This window comes from Bufo bufo, chromosome 5, assembly GCF_905171765.1.
Source record: "Bufo bufo chromosome 5, aBufBuf1.1, whole genome shotgun sequence".
In the NCBI taxonomy this organism is placed as follows: domain Eukaryota; kingdom Metazoa; phylum Chordata; class Amphibia; order Anura; family Bufonidae; genus Bufo; species Bufo bufo.
The window spans coordinates 435,914,544-435,931,898 of record NC_053393.1 but is presented as its reverse complement, the minus strand read 5'-3'; the positions used below and the strand labels follow the sequence as shown (position 1 = coordinate 435,931,898).

Below are 17,355 nucleotides of genomic sequence, written 5' to 3'. Positions count from 1 at the left end.
TGTTGAATAGTTTTTAGGGTTGTGAGACAGGGAAGATATGAGAGATGTGATGTAGGCCTGTTTTTCTTTTTGGTTTGTTATGTACGAGAGGGATGACTGAGTCGAGGGCTGCAGTTATTGTGGTGTTATATTATGGAGGGAACATATGGTATAGAGTGGTAGAAGAGACTCAGAAAGCAAGCAAAAGTCAAGATGTTTAAGGTTCCTATGAGGGTGTGCCAGTTTGTGGACTAGGGGTAGCTGAAGAGATAAGGGAAGAGAATGTAAGTAGGTTGTGGTTGCATAGGGAGAGAGGTGAGTAAAGACCCTATTACACGGAGCGAATATTGTACAGATTCTCACGCATGTGAGCAGAAATTTCCGTCATTAACAAGTCGCTACATCTTCGATCGTTTATCGTGATCTGTATTACATCTGCTGGTGTAATAGTACCTTTAGAAAAGTTAAATAGGGAACAGAGGAGGGTAAAAATAAGATCCAGTGTGTGACCATCTTTTTGAGTGGCAGAGGACCACTGTGAGAGGACAAAGGAGAAAGTATGTGTTAGAAGTTTAGAGGTAGCTGAGTGGAAAGTGTCAATGGATATGTTGAAGTCACCCATGATGATAGTACAAGGTATGCCAGCAGAAAGAAAGTGTAGGAGCCAGGTGTTAAAGTGGTCGAAAAAGATGGTGGCCAGGCCTAGGGGGCAGTATATAATAGCTGGCTGGAGGCAGAGTAGATGCAGACAGAGCAGTTATCTGATAGTAGAAGACCAACACTGCCACTATGTATGCTGCCGGGGCGGGTAATGTGAGTAAAATGAAATCAGCAGGGAAGACTGTGTCAGAGTGTGTGCGAGATGAAAGGTCATAACTGTAGGAAAGTTTGTTACGGACAGGTATTCCATAGTGCTCCTGTAGGAGGGACAGGGGAAGCAGGAGCAAGGCGAATGGACTCTGCATAGCACACTGCTGCTCCTGCCTGCCTCACTGTGCTTCACTGACAGGTCTGCATAGCACATCGGCAGGGGCGGACTAGGAACTTAAATTGGCCCTGGAAAATAAACCTGAAAGTGGCCTCATGTTGTAGGCGAGTCCAAATTGACAGAAGGCAAGGCAACACAAGTAGCAGTGTCGGCAATACCATAGCGTCCCAGCAGAACCATATACCACAGTGCAGCACAATCTACTGCCCCAAGAGTGTTCCCTATGTGGTGGTCATCAATAGATGCCATTTTATGTCCTCTTCCTTCAGTTGTCTCTGATTAAGATATGGAGCAGGGGGCTTAGGAGGTGAGATGTGGGCCATGGCAGTTTAATTCAGGAGGGCATGTGTGGGGTACATTATGCACCCTGGCAGCAGCAGAGAAGAGGGGTGGATATGGGGTCTATGGTCAGTCCTCCCCTGCATCGATGTGCCATACAAGGCTTAGCGGAGCAGAGCGAGGACAGGCAGGAGCAATGATGTGCTATGCAGACCTGTCAGTGAGGCAGGCACAGGCAGGAGCAGCAATGTGTGGTCCTGCCAATCCTATTCTCACCGCAGCACTTACTGTAGAACAGAATCCATACACTTCAGCTTTGGGGCCTGTTTTGCTGCAAAAATAATAAACTTAATAAATAAAATATATTAAAAAAATTATTCTTAAGCCACTTTTAAAACTTAAGACACTTAAAGGGGTTGTCTCATCATGGACAATAGGGGCATATCGCTAGTATATGCCCCCATTGTCTTATAGGTGTGGGTCCCACCACTGGGACCCGCACCTATATCGAGAACAGAGCCTGGCAAGGTGGTGGCTAAAGGACTCTGGCCCAGCCACCACCAAGCCGGCTCCCCATAGAAGTGAATGGGAGCATACCTGCTCCCATTCATTTCTATTGGGCCGACAGAAATTTTCACCGGCCCCTATAGAAAATAAATGGAGGGTGGCTGCGTATGCGCAGTGCACCCTCCTTCACTTTCGGGGCTCCGTTTTCGATATAGGTGCGGGTCCCAGAGGTGGGACCCGCACCTGTAAGACAATGGGGGCATATCCTAGCGATATGCCCCCATTGTCCATGATGAGACAACCCTTTTGGCCATACTAGATGCCAGACTTTAAGCAACATTGAGACTTATAGTTGCGAATCCTAGGGAGGTTACTAGTTAAATTCTCTGGGATAATTGTCTGAAGGCAGACCAGTGGCTCATGTGAGCTGGCCTTCAGACATCCTGTTTAGCTAGAGGAGGGTCTGAGCCGTATGTCAGTGAGCTCTGACATACTTTTTGGTTCAGAAACATTCACGGTGTGGTGATTTATTGCTTCATCAAGCCACACAGTGTATGCTCCTCTTGAAGCCTGTTTTTTACATATATGAAATTTGGGGCAACACACCCGTAAGTTTTAAACCAGTAATACCAATAAAGTTTATTTATTTTATTTTAACGCTCCTATCAGGCTTAGGTTAAATTGATTATTGTGTAAGGGACGTATAACACTATACTAGCATTCCGTTAGAAATCTGTTTGTTTGGAGTTCTTTTGACTGGGGTATGGCAGTTTTTTTTTATATTGGGGAATATCAATACTGAGGAATGGATGGGGGATCCTAGTGAAGTTTTTTCAGAGAAGGAACTTCCCACATCCTTTCAATCACAAAGCATTACGTCAGGCTTTAAAACAGGTGACACGGATTTATAAGAACTTTATAAGATCCTGGTGGGAAGTGCAGTCTCTGGAGACATATATAAAAAAAAAAAAAATCGTTCCCAGAGGTCTGCGCAACCCCAGTGTCCCGTTTGAGATCTAATACGTTTATTAAGAAATGGGAAAAGGAATCGATAGAATCCTCACTTAGATTAATGAAGCTGTTGCTAGAGGAGGAAAAAACAGTACTGTCCAACACTGAAACTGAATTAAAAGATAATATTAAACAAGTAAAAAAGTTCAACACACAAATACGGAGTTTAGTAAAAAAGAGTCCAACCTTTAACTAACAACTAAAAAATACACGGCACAGTTGAAAGAGAAAAAGCACCTGTTGTTCAATAGGGATATTAAAGATTTAAAAGAGGGGAGAATCTTTAACTATAGCTCCAAACACACGGACACCCTTGAATTAGACACGGACGTGTCTTCAAGCGAGTGTGAGACTGAATCTGAACAGACAACATCTAGTAGAGGACACTACAAGCAATCATACAGGCGTCCTTATAGTACAAGAGGTCGTGAGAGACGTGGGCAAGTTTTTTTTTAGACAATACCCCCCCAGTGTCCCAATATATGCTCCGGAACAAGAAATAACTAGCCGCTACACCACCCCCACTACCAAGGACGCCCTGCAGGTGGTAAACCTGTCATCCCAAGTATTATCTGATCTTGAAATGCAGGTTTTTTTGTACGCAAGCTTAAATGGCGAACATTTTTTATGCATGATGATCGCCGTAAATGCGAGGAGCTGGGGATCGAGGAGGAAGACCTCCCAGATGTCAGACTTCTAGCAGACCTTTATGCTGAAAGTCTGCGAGATGAGGGAGATGGCCTCTTTACCACCTTACGACTCCCCTCTAGGAAACTTCCACCCATTGGTGACAACACACCAGTTGATACATTTGTGTCTATTGTCACCAATAAGCTTCGTTCTTTGGAATCGTGCATATGTTGGTCAGACAATCTCAAATCTGTAGAAAGAGAGGCATTAAAGGGACTTCAGCAGGACAGTGACATTCTTAAAAAACCATCTGATAAAGGCGGTAAAATTGTGATCCTGGGACATGATCAATATCAAAATATGTGTTCCCGGATTCTAAATGATAAACACACGTATAGGAAGCTACCGTCAGATTCTACATTAGTGTTAAAAGATGAACTGTGACTGATCCTGCATAAGGATGCAAAATTGATCAATAAGTCTGAGCTACTGTTCCTCCTTCCAGAATTCCCGATTCTGGCCGCCTTCTACATCTTGCCAAAATTGCATAAGGGGGTGACCCCCTTAAAGGGTAGGCCGATAGTGTTGGGCATAGGCAGCCTAACAGCGAATATAAGTACCTATGTTGACACTATTCTAAGACCCTTTGTTACGAGCTTGCCCTCTTATGCAAGGGACACAATGGATGTCCTCTGTTGACTCAATGACATCCACTGTGAGGAGGGAATCTTTCTGGCCAGCCTTGATGTTGAGGCCCTTTACAGCTCAATACCACATGGTTTGGGCTGTGAAGCGGTTCTCACATTTTTACAACAAAGAGACCAGCACCTTATATGGCACAATCGATTCCTTATGGAATTGCTGGAATTCATTCTCACGCACATTGTTTTTACCTTTAACTCTTAGATCTTCCACCAGCTCAGGGATGTGGCAACGGGGAGCCCCTGTGCCCCCACTTTTGCCAACCTCTACCTGGGCTGGTTGGAGAGAGAATATGTGTTCAGTGATGCATTAGAACACTTTACATCATTGGTTTTACTTTGGATCAGGTACATCGATGATGTCCTGATCCTGTGGCAAGGAAGCAAAGAACAATCTTGCAGCTGCTGTGGGGAGGTGGCTGTGCATGTGAACAGCAGCATCTTCTTTCAGTTCTTTCAAGCTTACTTTCATGTTTCCATAGTTAACAATATCAATTCTAATGATAATCTTTATTTATATACTGTAGTACCAGAATATTCTGCAATGCGTTACCATCAGAGGGTTCATGTACAAACAAAATCATACATTACATGGCAGCAAAGAAGTCAAGAATTAAAGGGGAGTGAGGGCCCTGCCCACAAGAGCTTACAATCTACGAGGAGATAGGGCTGGCACAAAAGATGCCAAAAAAGTGCTTGTTTTCTACAATGGTCCAGATATCTTTAAAAAAAAAAAATAGGGGAGTGTATATAAAGCTGCATGAAGTGCTTTTGAGTGCACACGGTGTGGTGCAGGTGAACAATCGCTTTAAAGAAGAGTGACTGCACATGGACAACTACTATATCTCCAGGCATCCTTATTCTCAGATTAGTGGGGTCCCAGGAGCCTGATAGATCACATTTCATGTCATTTTTATATGAAATAAACATGCTTTGTGAGAAAACCCCTACAAGTAAGCAATTCTTCACTACAGAGCAACAATCTTAAGTTACCTCACTTTATAACTTTGTAAAATCTTGACCCACCAATGACTAGTATGCAGCTCTTTGTTGAAACAGCCTTATACAATCAGATCACCTAGTGAAGAAAGTACCAGGATTCTGACAAATACTTGTGGACTATAACACGTTATTTTTGTTTCATAGTATAGAACAATGGATCAAATGGTGATTAAAGTGACCGTCCAGACTTCCCCTTGGATCAGTATATGAGTGGTGATACTGGATAATCATCTTTCATCACTGGTGGTTTCACAGATCTGCAGGGAGGAGGGAGAGCAGCGGCCTGAGCCAATAATAAGACAGAAGCAGGGGCGTAGCTACAGGGGAAGCGGCTGCTTTGGGGCCCTGACCCAGAAGGGGCCCATCCAGGAGCAGGAGGACTAAAAGACTTTGTCAGGGCCCCCTGAACAGTATTACACAATGAAATTGAAAACGAATGGAACAGCTGCCGGGCCTGGTCTGAGAGAGCAATCTTTAGTAGCCATAGGAATGGCTAAAAAAAATTACTGTGGGAGGGGGGCCCCATTCAAAAATTTGCTGTGGGGCCCAGTCATTTCTAGCTACGCCACTGGACAGAAGGTGTATCTCAGACTACCTTAGACTCCCTCTAGGCACTGTAGTCACAGATCACAGCATTGCCCCAATGAAGTTAAAGGGATTGGCTCATCTTGTACATTGGTGGCACATTGCTACAACGGAGCCTTCAAAGGGAAGGAGAGCGGACTAGGTACGCGCGGCCATCCTCAATTCATTTCTAAAGGAGTGCCGAAAATAGCCAAGAGGTACACTCGACTATTTTCGTAAGTGCCATAGAAATTAATGTAAAGTACACTGCTAAAGCGCGGCCAGCGCTCCATTTACTTCTATGGGGCTGATGGAAATAGCCAAGCCAGCGCTCGGCACTACCACAGAAACGAAAAGGGTTTTCCAAGATTTTAATAGTGATAGTGATGACCTATACTCTGGATAGGTCAATAGTATCTGATTGGAGGGGGTCCCAAACCCAGGACCCCCACCAATCAGCTGATTGAAAAGGCACCAGCGCTCCTGTAAGCGGCATGGCCTTCTCCGTGCTCACAAAGCACAGCACCATACATAGTATAGCGGCTGTGCTTGGTATTGCAGCCCAGCCTCATTCACCTTTATGGGGCTGAGCTGCACGAAGCCCACTTGACTGATGAATGCGTCGTCAATTGGCCTAGGGAAAGCAGCAAGAAGGCCTTCTTGAACGGCTGATCGGCAGGGTCCCGGGTGTCGGACCCCCACTGATCACATACTGATGACCTATCCAGAGGATAGGTCATCAGTATTAACATCTCGGAAAACCCCTTTAATGGAGGACAACCATGGGCTCTTTTCTAGATATAGGTGAAGGTCCCAGACATTGGTGGCATATCCTAGCGATATGACACCAATGTGTGAGATGGGCCAACCTCTTTAAGCTAAAAAGCAGCCAAGGAAACAAATAGTCAGTAAATATCCTATATAGATACTGACTAAAATTTCTCAGCTCTTGCCTGGACAAATGGAAAGACATGGATAATCAAATTTCCTGCTTCTTTCTCTAAAATTAATTATTTGAAGGTTTACTAAAAATAATGTTGATGTTTATAAATTGCAAATTTTAGACATCTATTTTACTAAGGCCTCATGCACACGACCGTATCCATTTTGCGGTCCGCAAACTGTGGCTCTGCAAAATACGGATACTGCCTGTGTGTGTGCCACACTTTTCTTACTCCCTTCACTAGAATTACCTATGCTTGTCCACAAAACGCATAAGAATAGGACATGTTCTATAATTTGCCGAATGGCCACACAGATGCGGACAGTACATGGATGACATCTGCGTGCTTTCCGCATTTTGTGTACCCATAGAAATAAATGGGTTTGTGGACTAAAAACTATTGTCATATGCATGATGACGATTTCATGTTTGCATTGATCTAAATTTTATTTTTAGGTGCCCAACAGTTTTCTATGAAACAAACAGCAAAAAAATACATGTGCATACAATGTCAGGAGTGTCCCCTTCACTAGGTTCTAGTAATATCCTGATGGATATAAGAGATTGTTAAAGGATCTCCTATGTTAATTCGCTATAACTTCGCAGGAAACAGGAAGGTTGTTTATGGCATCGATCATACTTTGCACCGTATTCTCCATCATAATACGCCGGGCTTGGAAGGTTGCACTGCCCATATGAGGTGTTATAATAACATTTCTGAGTTTTAGAAGTGGGTGATCTCTAGAAGAAATGTAAATGAAATAAGTTATAAAACAAGCATTCTACTGGTGTGAGGGGCACCAGTAGTATCCACCATCCAAAAATCTGGCTTGCGTAAGCACTGCAGCCTCTTCCTAAGGGCCCTTGCACACGACCGTATGTCCTCCGAGACATACGGTCCGTGAGCGGGCCATATGTCCCATAGTGGCACTGATCGTGCGCACAGGAGTACACAGCATCATTGTAATCTCTGATGCTGTGTACTCCCGTGCGCACAATCAATGGCGCTCTGGGACATATGGCCTGCTCACGGACCGTATGTCTCGGAGGGCATACGGTCGTGTGCAAGGGCCCTAAGCCTGTAACTTCACATCCATGGCTTTTTTGCACCTCAGTACCATTCATGTGATTGGGATTGAGCTGTAATACCAAGAACTGTGTTTGGTATAGGATGAAGAGGCCACTGTGCTCATCCAAGTGCCGCGTCCCCTTTCATTCAGACACAGATGCAGCGTATGTTAAATAATGACATTAATACAGCAATTCATGTCAAATATTATTTATTCACAACACAGAGAATAGCTAATTTTGTTATAGTTAAAGTGGCACCCCCACGATCTCTAGAACAAGGGGAGAGAACAACTTGCTTAGCGCAGGACATGAAGCGAGACGGACTTCATAGAAAGTCTATAGGCCCATCTCGCTCCTGACTCAGTAAGCGAGGAGAGAGCGTGCAGTAAGCAAGCGCCTCTCTTCTCTCATTCCAGAGATCGGTAAGGGTCTCAGCACTTAGACCCCCAACTATATTTCCCTACGACATATCAAATGTTTACTGAAGGTACACTGCCATTTTAAGACTAACCTCCACCCAAACATTTTGCTGGTGAACAAGTGTCAAGGGTTTTATTCTGTTTTCTCCAGAAAACGGGCATAATTGCTAATGTGCATATAAAGGAGTAGGGTTAACACTATTAAACCAGATGAAATACCTGTTAGGTTGATCCTGCAGAGTAAAAGCATACATTTCTTATGTGAATCGTTTGCGCCATTCATGTGCAATTAAAGTTTTTGTTATGATTATGACCGAGATCCTCGGTGCACCTTAGCTCCAACGCTGTGTCTCAATTGCCACTCCTGCCTCCCCTTGGTTGAAATGCCTGGCACTGTATTACTGCACCTTACTCACACTGTCGGTGTATGTGCAGTAAACCTCCTTTGGCTTCCCCAGCAGCACAGATGACTACTGCACATGTGCTGATAATGTAATTTATGGGGATGGGCATGGAGTTATAGGGCCAAGCAAAAAGCCAGAGCCGCTGACACCACCCTCACTGATGGCTGATGGCTATCCTCACAATGGCAATACAGTTAAATACTATGACGGGGTCTTGTCATTCACCACAGGGGATACTGTATATCAACAGTGCAGGTGGCTCCGAAGCAATGGCATTATCGCGACCACTTGCGCTGTAATGAAGGCAGCATGAAGACATCATTGTGACCACCCTTCTCCTTAATAGACCACTAGGCCTGAAGCTTGTGGGAACACGCAAACAATAGCGCAGGCAGCATGATGACATCATTGCGAGTGCCTGAGCCAGGACACAGGTAGCTTAGGCCAAAGGTTGGAATACGTCTGGCTGGGGACACTATATAGGGCATGTTTATTATCACTGGGGGCTATATAGAGGCCATTATGAATATTGGGGCACTATAGGGGCATAATGACTACGGGGCCACTACAATGGGGCTTTATTTCTTCTTGAGCCACTCAGGGAGAGCATATTACCACTGGGTCCACAGAATATTATTACTACAGAGGGCACTGTAAACAATTGTTTATGTATAATCACTAGTATTTTCAGCGTGCACAATATTAGTAGTGGCAGGAGGATCTGGAGTTACAGTTGAGAAGGTGGGGTGGATGATGGCAAAGTCCAGAACCTAAGATGTCTATGTGGCAAGCTCTGCAGAGACAAAAAGTCATCATGGTGGTCTGGGATGAATGGAGAACATGAGAAAAGAGAACATCTACAATCAGAGGAGACATCACTGGATTTAAAATGTATGTAGTGCTGTATTCTCCTGTATGTTTGGTAGCACTGTAAAACCAGACAGCATACTGCAGGTAGGGCTGGCTCTGTGCTGCAGCCCACGACTCACCTCCATATCTTAATTAGGGACAACTTGGGAAGAGGAGGAGGACAGAACGTGGCAGCTGGTGTTGGCCATCACAGGGTGGAGGCTTCTGGGGAGGTAATTTGTGCTGCTATTTATCACTGCTGGGGCAGTATTTTGTGCTCCACTGTGATATTTGGTTGTGCTGGAGAAGTATTTTGTTCTGCACTGTGGTATTTGGTACCTACTAGTAAAGTATTTTTGTATTGCTGTCTAGCTTGTATTGGCCCTGCCTTCTCCCAACTTGGACCCACCTACAACACGGAGCATCTTTTTTGGTTGCAATTTTTTCCCCATTTTTATGCAAATTTAGTATTTTGTCATATATAAATAAAACATAATGACTAAAATTTACCACTAACATAAAGTACAGTGTGTAATGAAAAATTTATTGCGACACCTCAATGCAGCAAGCAGCAGTTTACAGTGTGCCACAGGAGCCTATGAGTTTCAGACTGGAGCACCTTGGGCCCACCAGTAAAATTTGTTCTGTGAGCCCACTGTACAGGTACATGCAAATATTGTTTGCTCACACAGTGGCAGGCAGCAGCGAGATGCTACATGATGACTGATTATGGGGGTCTCTGCAGTTACTTTGAGAAGGATACTCCCTGGGGAAAGATGATACAGGCTGGCCTGCCTCTTTTCCTGGAAGTCATCTCAGCCACCTGATGCATCCATATTAATAAACTGGATAGTCTGCTAAATAAACACTGCCTATCTATAAAAACTACTGTGCCATGTGCCACTTGTGCAGAGCATGGGGGACTAGGAGACCACCTTCTTCAGTCCAAGTTGGGTGCCTATAGCTCCTGTTCCCGCCGTTCAGCCTCATAGGTCTCAGGCCACTAGGCCTAAAGCCTATGAGGCAGTAGAATGGCACAGGAGGTTACAATGACATCAGAAAGCCGAAGAGGCCATTACCCTGCATTGCAGACAGCGGTGGAGAACAGGAGTCAGATAAATGTGGAAAATAATACAGGTCAGATGACTGGGGGGGCATTATAATGCATGGGGCACTAATGGGGGCATTAATACATGCTGAAGCACTAAAGAGGGGGAATAATTGCTACTGGGGGTACTGTGGAGGCATTTTTATTGGGCAAAATATAGAGGGCATTGCTACTAATGGGTGCACTCTTGGGGAGCATTATCACTATTGGGGTACTGTAGGGGAGACTATTGAGGTTAGTCTGGGAACACGATTACCATGGGGTGAGGGGGGGGGACTTTTTGTATAGTACTGTTATTTTTGCGGTGTTTGTGATATATTCTATTAGCAAAAATTTTGTATTGTATCATATGTGAAATGAATGCGGACCGTCAATTGGAAATTTTTTCTATGTGTGGCCCATATATCTGTCCGAGTTTGAGACACCTGATATAAATCATCAAAACTACAAAATGTTTAGTCAGCAGCCAGTAACTCCATTGGACACTGGGAGACCATTAACAGCATCCATCATACTGTGAACCATATCTTCCATCATAAGGCGTAGCGCGTCAGGTGTTGCGGTACCCATGTGGGGAGCTAAGACAACATTGTTCATTTTAAGCAATGGGTGATCTCTGAAAAAAAAGGGGAATTCAATTATAAAAATACTAAAACACTGTGCTTTATTCCAGTCTGAATCAAGTACTTCACCAGCAATTTCAACAGAAACAAAAATCGCTGTGCAGCCATACTCTAATTAAACATTTTTTTTTTCTGTGTTCACTATGCATAATAAATAATGTGGTATTTTCATATTTCAGGCATTCAGCTAACTTTATTCAGCTAATTTTTACTGTTTTTATTGGTCCCCTAGGGCACTTGAACCTTTAATCATTTGATTGTTTGTACTTTTGACAGTAATATTTCTGTATTGCTGTCATTAGCACTTTTACTGATATTCTATTAAACCCTGCCAGAGGCAGAGTGTAATAGGTGCTGTATCAGAATGACCCCCGGCTGCCATAGCAACCAATCATCACGCTACCTCTGTCTAACCACTAAGATGCTGCAGTCACAATTCACTGCAACATCAAATCAGAGCTGTTAAAAGTCAGAGATTGGAGCTAGCTCAGATCATGGCTGCTGCTGGTGGGTGTCAGCTACGTAAGGAGCCCACTCCATACATTATTTATAATGACATATATGCATTCATTGGTCTTAAAGACACACTGAACAGAGAATATGCAAACTGTTAATGCCAAGCTAAAATTAGCTAAGGCCCACAATTTGTTTAAAGTAAAAGAGAAAGAAACTCACCTGTTACTGGTGCTCTGTTTCAGTGCTGAGGTGCCCATCCCCATTGCTTTCAGTCCCCAATGGACAGAAGAAGTATGACAATCCATCCATGTTCATGTGCACCACTGAAGCCATTCACTGGCCTCAGCAGTGACATGTCCCCCAGTGGCACGTGATCACTGAGCCTCTGCAGTTATGTCTTGCTTGGGAACACATCACTGCTGAGCACAGTGCATGGCTACAGTGATACACATGACCACGGGCAAGACATCACACTTTCCTCGCAATTGAGAAATATGCATAGAATTTTTCTATATGTGTTCCAGGAAATCAGCCATTCTCCCATGATAGACCTATCTAGCTTTAAGGCAACTATTGTATGTGGAGCAGACGCCTACCTCTGCTCAGTTAGCAATAACTGACAAATAAGTCCCACCCCTTAACCTGATGGAAATGTAAAGAATCGGGTTGAATACACCTATGTTCTCTGCCAGATTTCAAGATTGTTTCAAGAGCTTCAGAAATTCCTGACTGACAACATTTTTTATTTCCTTCTATTTATCCATAGTTTCTGGGTAAAGTGTTATTTTTAATATATGGTGGTGAACACAACAAATTAGGAAGGGGTCTCAAATACAGCCCTTGGCAAGGCTCGGCATACGGAAACACTCAGGTCTGATCCTTATCCTGGGCAAGGCAGCTAAACCGTGTAAATTTGCCTTCCCCTAAGTCCTCACATTGTGCTTTTTCATAGGTATATAACATTTATGTCTAAATATCATAATTATAGTGGATTTGATTATATATAAGAGGCCATATTGTGATATATTCACCATTTTGTATGTATTTTAAAGTCGGCCAAGAGGGGTTCATAGAAAGAACACTGTTCATGAGGTTTCTTCTCTATAGATGTACCAGTCTGAGAAGAGTCATTCTTGTCTCCTTATAGATTTATGACTGATATAAGGATATTCTCTAGAGGTATCTGGTACTAATTATCCTTACAGTTAATGTCTATTGGTGAAGCAGAAAATCTGTTGTGACTGTATACACATATAATAAACCTTAGTTTTTTTTGTATAAGATAATCAATAGGACATATGAATTGTTTTATATTGTTAAATATTATGAAGTACGTCAATGCAACTATTATCTTACATATTTCTCACTAGGAACGCATGTACTCCTAAAATATGATGAGAAGAATTTTAAGTATAGACTTTGTTAATGAGTCTCCGTTCAGGGAAAGCGGTGTTATTTTAACTAACAATCAATCACCCATTGAAGTGACAGGGGAGACTCACATGTCTGTGAGAGTACAAGGTTTTATTATATTCTTATCAATACCATAAATTTGATAGTTTGGGAGATGTCTAAACTGGTACCTTAATGTCTGTGCTTTAATTGGGACATGTGTCAAAGTTAATCCCTGTAGCTATGATTTAGGATCCCATATGTTATGTGTATGGAATGTAAGATAAAGTCAGACCTGGACATTTAACCCTTACTAGTAATGATGCTAGTAGCTTATGCAATAGTGCCACCTAGGTATAAATGAGTAACATTACACCAACAGCAGAAATGCATTCTGGGTAATACAGTGACATCATAGTTGTTATCATATGTACACGCCTAGCCAACAATGATTGGAAAACTCCAAGCTAAAAAGGTGTGTCTAACTGATACTTTTTGGATAATAAACCACATACAGGAGGGAAGAGAGAGAAAAAGAAAGGAGAGACCCCAGGAGAAAAATCCCAATGATCAGAACGGACTTTAGAGCTGACTTCCCTTAGACTCTGCATATCATCTGCATTCTCGGGTAACGTATAATTTTATTATGCGTATTGATTGAATTAATTGGCCTGATATTTAGTAACTCCCCGCTTTAGTGCGGATGTATAATGTTACAAGTGCTACATCAATATTATCACTATTCAGTAAAGATGCATATTACTGAATAAAAGATCTAATATTGATAAAAGATAAAAGATCTAATATTGATATTGGAGAAAATCTCTGATTGGAATATTCACATTCTATAGTCAATATCAGGCCTGGTAATTCATAAGTTGTGTAGCAATACTACCCAAAAATTGGTCATAGTTTGAGCAGAGCAAGTGATCCTTATCACTATTAAGTTTCTGTGTATAATCAACTGATAGTACAATTGTGGTCAAGACAGTTGTATTACATTTTATGTTTGAGAGGTAATATGGAACGCTGGTATTTGTGTTACAACCATTTAGTGGCGAATTTAGGGCACTGCATATCACTGTGTATTATTGCATATTATTGAGTTTTATATTGATTAAGCTTTGATTGTATTCTAAGTTACTGTATAATAAATCATTTATATTTTTACATAGACGCTTGTACCATGTTTTACTGATTGCACAATATAATTAGATTAATGACAAACTCTTTTTGAGGTGTTTTATATGTCCACCTCTAGGTCACGGCCATGGCTATGACCGTGACTCCTGAACCGCATGCGGTTGTCAGCGGTTTTCTTTGGTTGTCAATCACAGGTGAGGGCTGGGGTATTTGCCTCACCTGTGGTTGCCGCTGGCAACAGTATGTATGTGGCAGCGTAGCAGTCTGAGCTGTGCCATTGCAGCTTACTATGTTGTGCATGCGGTTTTGTGTGATGTGTGTATGTGTGCACTTGCTTTTTATGTTATTGTGTGCACGTCCCCTTTAAGTGGTGTTTTCCCTTCCCTGGTGTTGGAAGGGTTAATCTCCTTCCTAGTGTGTGTGTGCACTGGGTGTGTCCGACTGTGGGGTGTGGCTTCTTGGCCTATAAAGCCTCACTGCTTTTGCAGGTCTGCAGGTTGCTTCAGCCATGCTTAGCTGAAAGCAGCCTCCTGTCTTTACTACCTGCCAGTAAGAGCCACCCCTGTGGTCATAACCATAATGTCTCATTAAGTTTATTTCTAGTTATGTGTGATGTCCGTTTGATGTTTTACATGTGATTTTGTGCAGCTATGGATCTGGGTCCCTGTGTGGGGATGCGTTTGTGATTTGCACCCTGCTTACACAGGGATCCAGTCAGCTAGGCTGTGGCAGGTAGGTGGAACTCTTTGTTCACCTGCCATATCCATAGAGCTGTTTATGTCTCCCCTTTTCCAGCAGCTTGGCCGTTGAGACTCCTGCTCCTCCGTGTCTAGGAGGAGTGGGTTGTCTTACTCAGCTCCTAGTTTAGGGCCATCTTGAGGGCTAGCAGGGACTTCTAGGTTCCGGAGCATGAGCCCTCCTACCATCAAGGTTGGCTCATGTAGCTAGGAGTCAGGGTCAGGTTAGGGATGCCTTTAGGAGGTGACCTGCTCCCTAATCCTGTCTTCATGGCCAAGCAGCCATAACATCACCGGGCTCCACACGGCTGAGGATTTCCCCCATCCTCAGCCGTGACACTCTATGATCAATTCCCTTTGAAATTTTTCCTTTGATCCTTTCTTTTATATAAAGCATTTGCTTTATATCCCTGACAACATGCACATGGATGTATTATGGCTCCAAGTATGAACCATATACTTAGTACTATGGATGCGCTTGTTGTCCCTGATTTTGCAAGAGGGTTCTGATAAAAAATGGACATATCCTTATGTTTTTCTCAGATTTTCTTCTGATGGCCTATACTTAGGATAGACCATCAAAGTTTAATTGGTGGATGTTTCAGACCTCTCTGATCAAGAGAATAAAGGGGCAACAACGCTCACTGGAATGTCACAATCCATTCAATGGTTATTCGGGTACAGCTATATCCATATAAGTGTGGCTGTGCTTGGTACTTCAGCTGAACCTATTAAATTTAAGAGTACTGGGCTGCAGTACCATGGACATGGATGCCCCTGGATAAACAGTCAAGAGGCTATATGCTAAGAAAACATCAAGCGCTAAGCATAACATGAACACAGTGAACGTCAAGTGCTTACCTTGGCAGTGGTTCCGGATAAGTGACATCTAATGCAGCTGCTTTGATCTGACCTGTCTGTAAAGCTTCCACCAAAGCTTCTTGATCAACAACAAGTCCTAAGCGCATAGATATTACATTACTACAGTATGCACTGTATAACGCTTAACCATCAGTAATAATAGAAAATAAATGGAAAGTAAAAAAAGATAAAATAGTTCAGTTCTCTATGCTATTTTACTGCCAATGGTCCCTCCCCTGCTAAATTATGTGATGGTGCGGCTCTGGGCACATCAAGTTTATATGCTGGCACATAAACAGATGCCTCCAACCCTAGGGTCCCATTGTAAAAAACAAACAAAAAACAAACAAAAAAAAAACTGTCTAATTTGTTGCATGGAGCAGTATAGTCTACTACACCATTTTGCTTTCATCGGATTGATGTAACCTTACAGACATATTTAGAATATAAGGGGCCAACCCTTTGTACTTGGGCATTTACCGTATTTTCAACCCTATAAGACGCAGTTTTTTTTTCCAAAGTGAGGGAAAAATGTCACTGTGTCTTATGGGGTGAATACTAAGGAGCGCTTCCATTATGGAAGTGCTCATTAGCACCGGAGGACCGGGAAGCAGTGAAGGCTCTGTACTCACCACTTCCTGGTCATCAGCTGTCAGCTGTGCTGTGGCTGCGCACAGTGTGAGGGTCTGATTGGAGCTGTTAGCTGAGGTCTGACTAACATTGGGGGTTGCTGGCCTGGTCTGAGGTCTAATGAAAAGTATTTTTTTCTTATTGCACTCCTCTAAAACCTAAGTGCGTCTTATGGGCTGGTGCATCTTATAGGGCAAAAATATGGTAAATCCTGCCATGGTCACAATCATAGTAAGAAGTCATATACAAATAAGTACAATGCGTAAACAGCACAATAGATATAGCCACGGTCGCTAGAACTGGCCACACACCTCTGCTTATATTTATCAATGTAGCTGATGGCTTCATCATCTGAAATTCGTGTTTTCCAATCAGCTTTTCTGTTTCAGGACTTAGGTTGACAGCAAGCATTACATAATCCGACTGCTGCAGTAAATCATCCAGCCATTCACAATATGAGGCTCCCACTGATTTTTCTTCCTCCAGCCTGCAGAACAATACATATTTCAGATGAATAAAAAATATATATATATATGGTACCTTGTTATAGTCAGTAGAAAACTGGTTTCTGTCTCTCATTAAAGGGGTTTGCTGGGATTGTAATATTGATGACCTATCCTCAGGTATTCAACTGTATAAGAACGAGCTGTCCCATTGAAGTGAATGGGACGTCTTGTAATTACACCGTCCTCGCCGCTGCGATGTTGATGGTGGGCAAGTAAACAAACAAAGGAAGGCTGAGCTTGCAGGGTGTGCGGCTTTCTCTTCAACCAGCTGATTGGCATGGGTGCCGGGGGTCAGACCACCGCCAATTTGATTTTGATGACCTATCTTGAGGATAGGTCATCAATATTAAAATCCCAGAAAACCCCTTTAATAGAAACAAAATACAAGCCTTACAGGTTTGTTACCTTTTAATGGCTAGCAAAAGTAGAAGCCGTGAGGAAGGCTGCACTCGCATGGAGTGCAGATTCCTCTTCAACCAGCTGATCGGCGGGGGTTCGAGACAACTCGGGTCTCTTCATCAGTAATAATACTACAGTGTCTGAATCATTACA

The 17,355-nt window shown here is 43.0% G+C and overlaps 1 protein-coding gene across 3 annotated transcripts in view; it reads right to left on the bottom strand.

Moving 5' to 3' along the window:
- Positions 1-7,067: 7,067 nt before the first annotated feature.
- The window catches only part of LOC121002175 (glyoxylate/hydroxypyruvate reductase B-like), a 32,864-nt gene continuing 22,576 nt past the window's right edge, over positions 7,068-17,355 (bottom strand). For 2 of the 3 annotated variants that reach the window (XM_040433514.1, XM_040433512.1), the window contains 3 exons: positions 16,609-16,784; positions 15,668-15,764; positions 9,772-11,071 (listed from right to left, as the gene is read on the bottom strand). In XM_040433514.1, the coding sequence (XP_040289448.1) occupies positions 10,915-11,071; positions 15,668-15,764; positions 16,609-16,784 (430 nt within the window). In that variant the 3' untranslated portion in view covers positions 9,772-10,914. Of the gene's footprint in view, positions 7,346-9,771; positions 11,072-15,667; positions 15,765-16,608; positions 16,785-17,355 lie in introns of those variants that run through there. The other variant, XM_040433513.1, reaches the window with a different exon arrangement.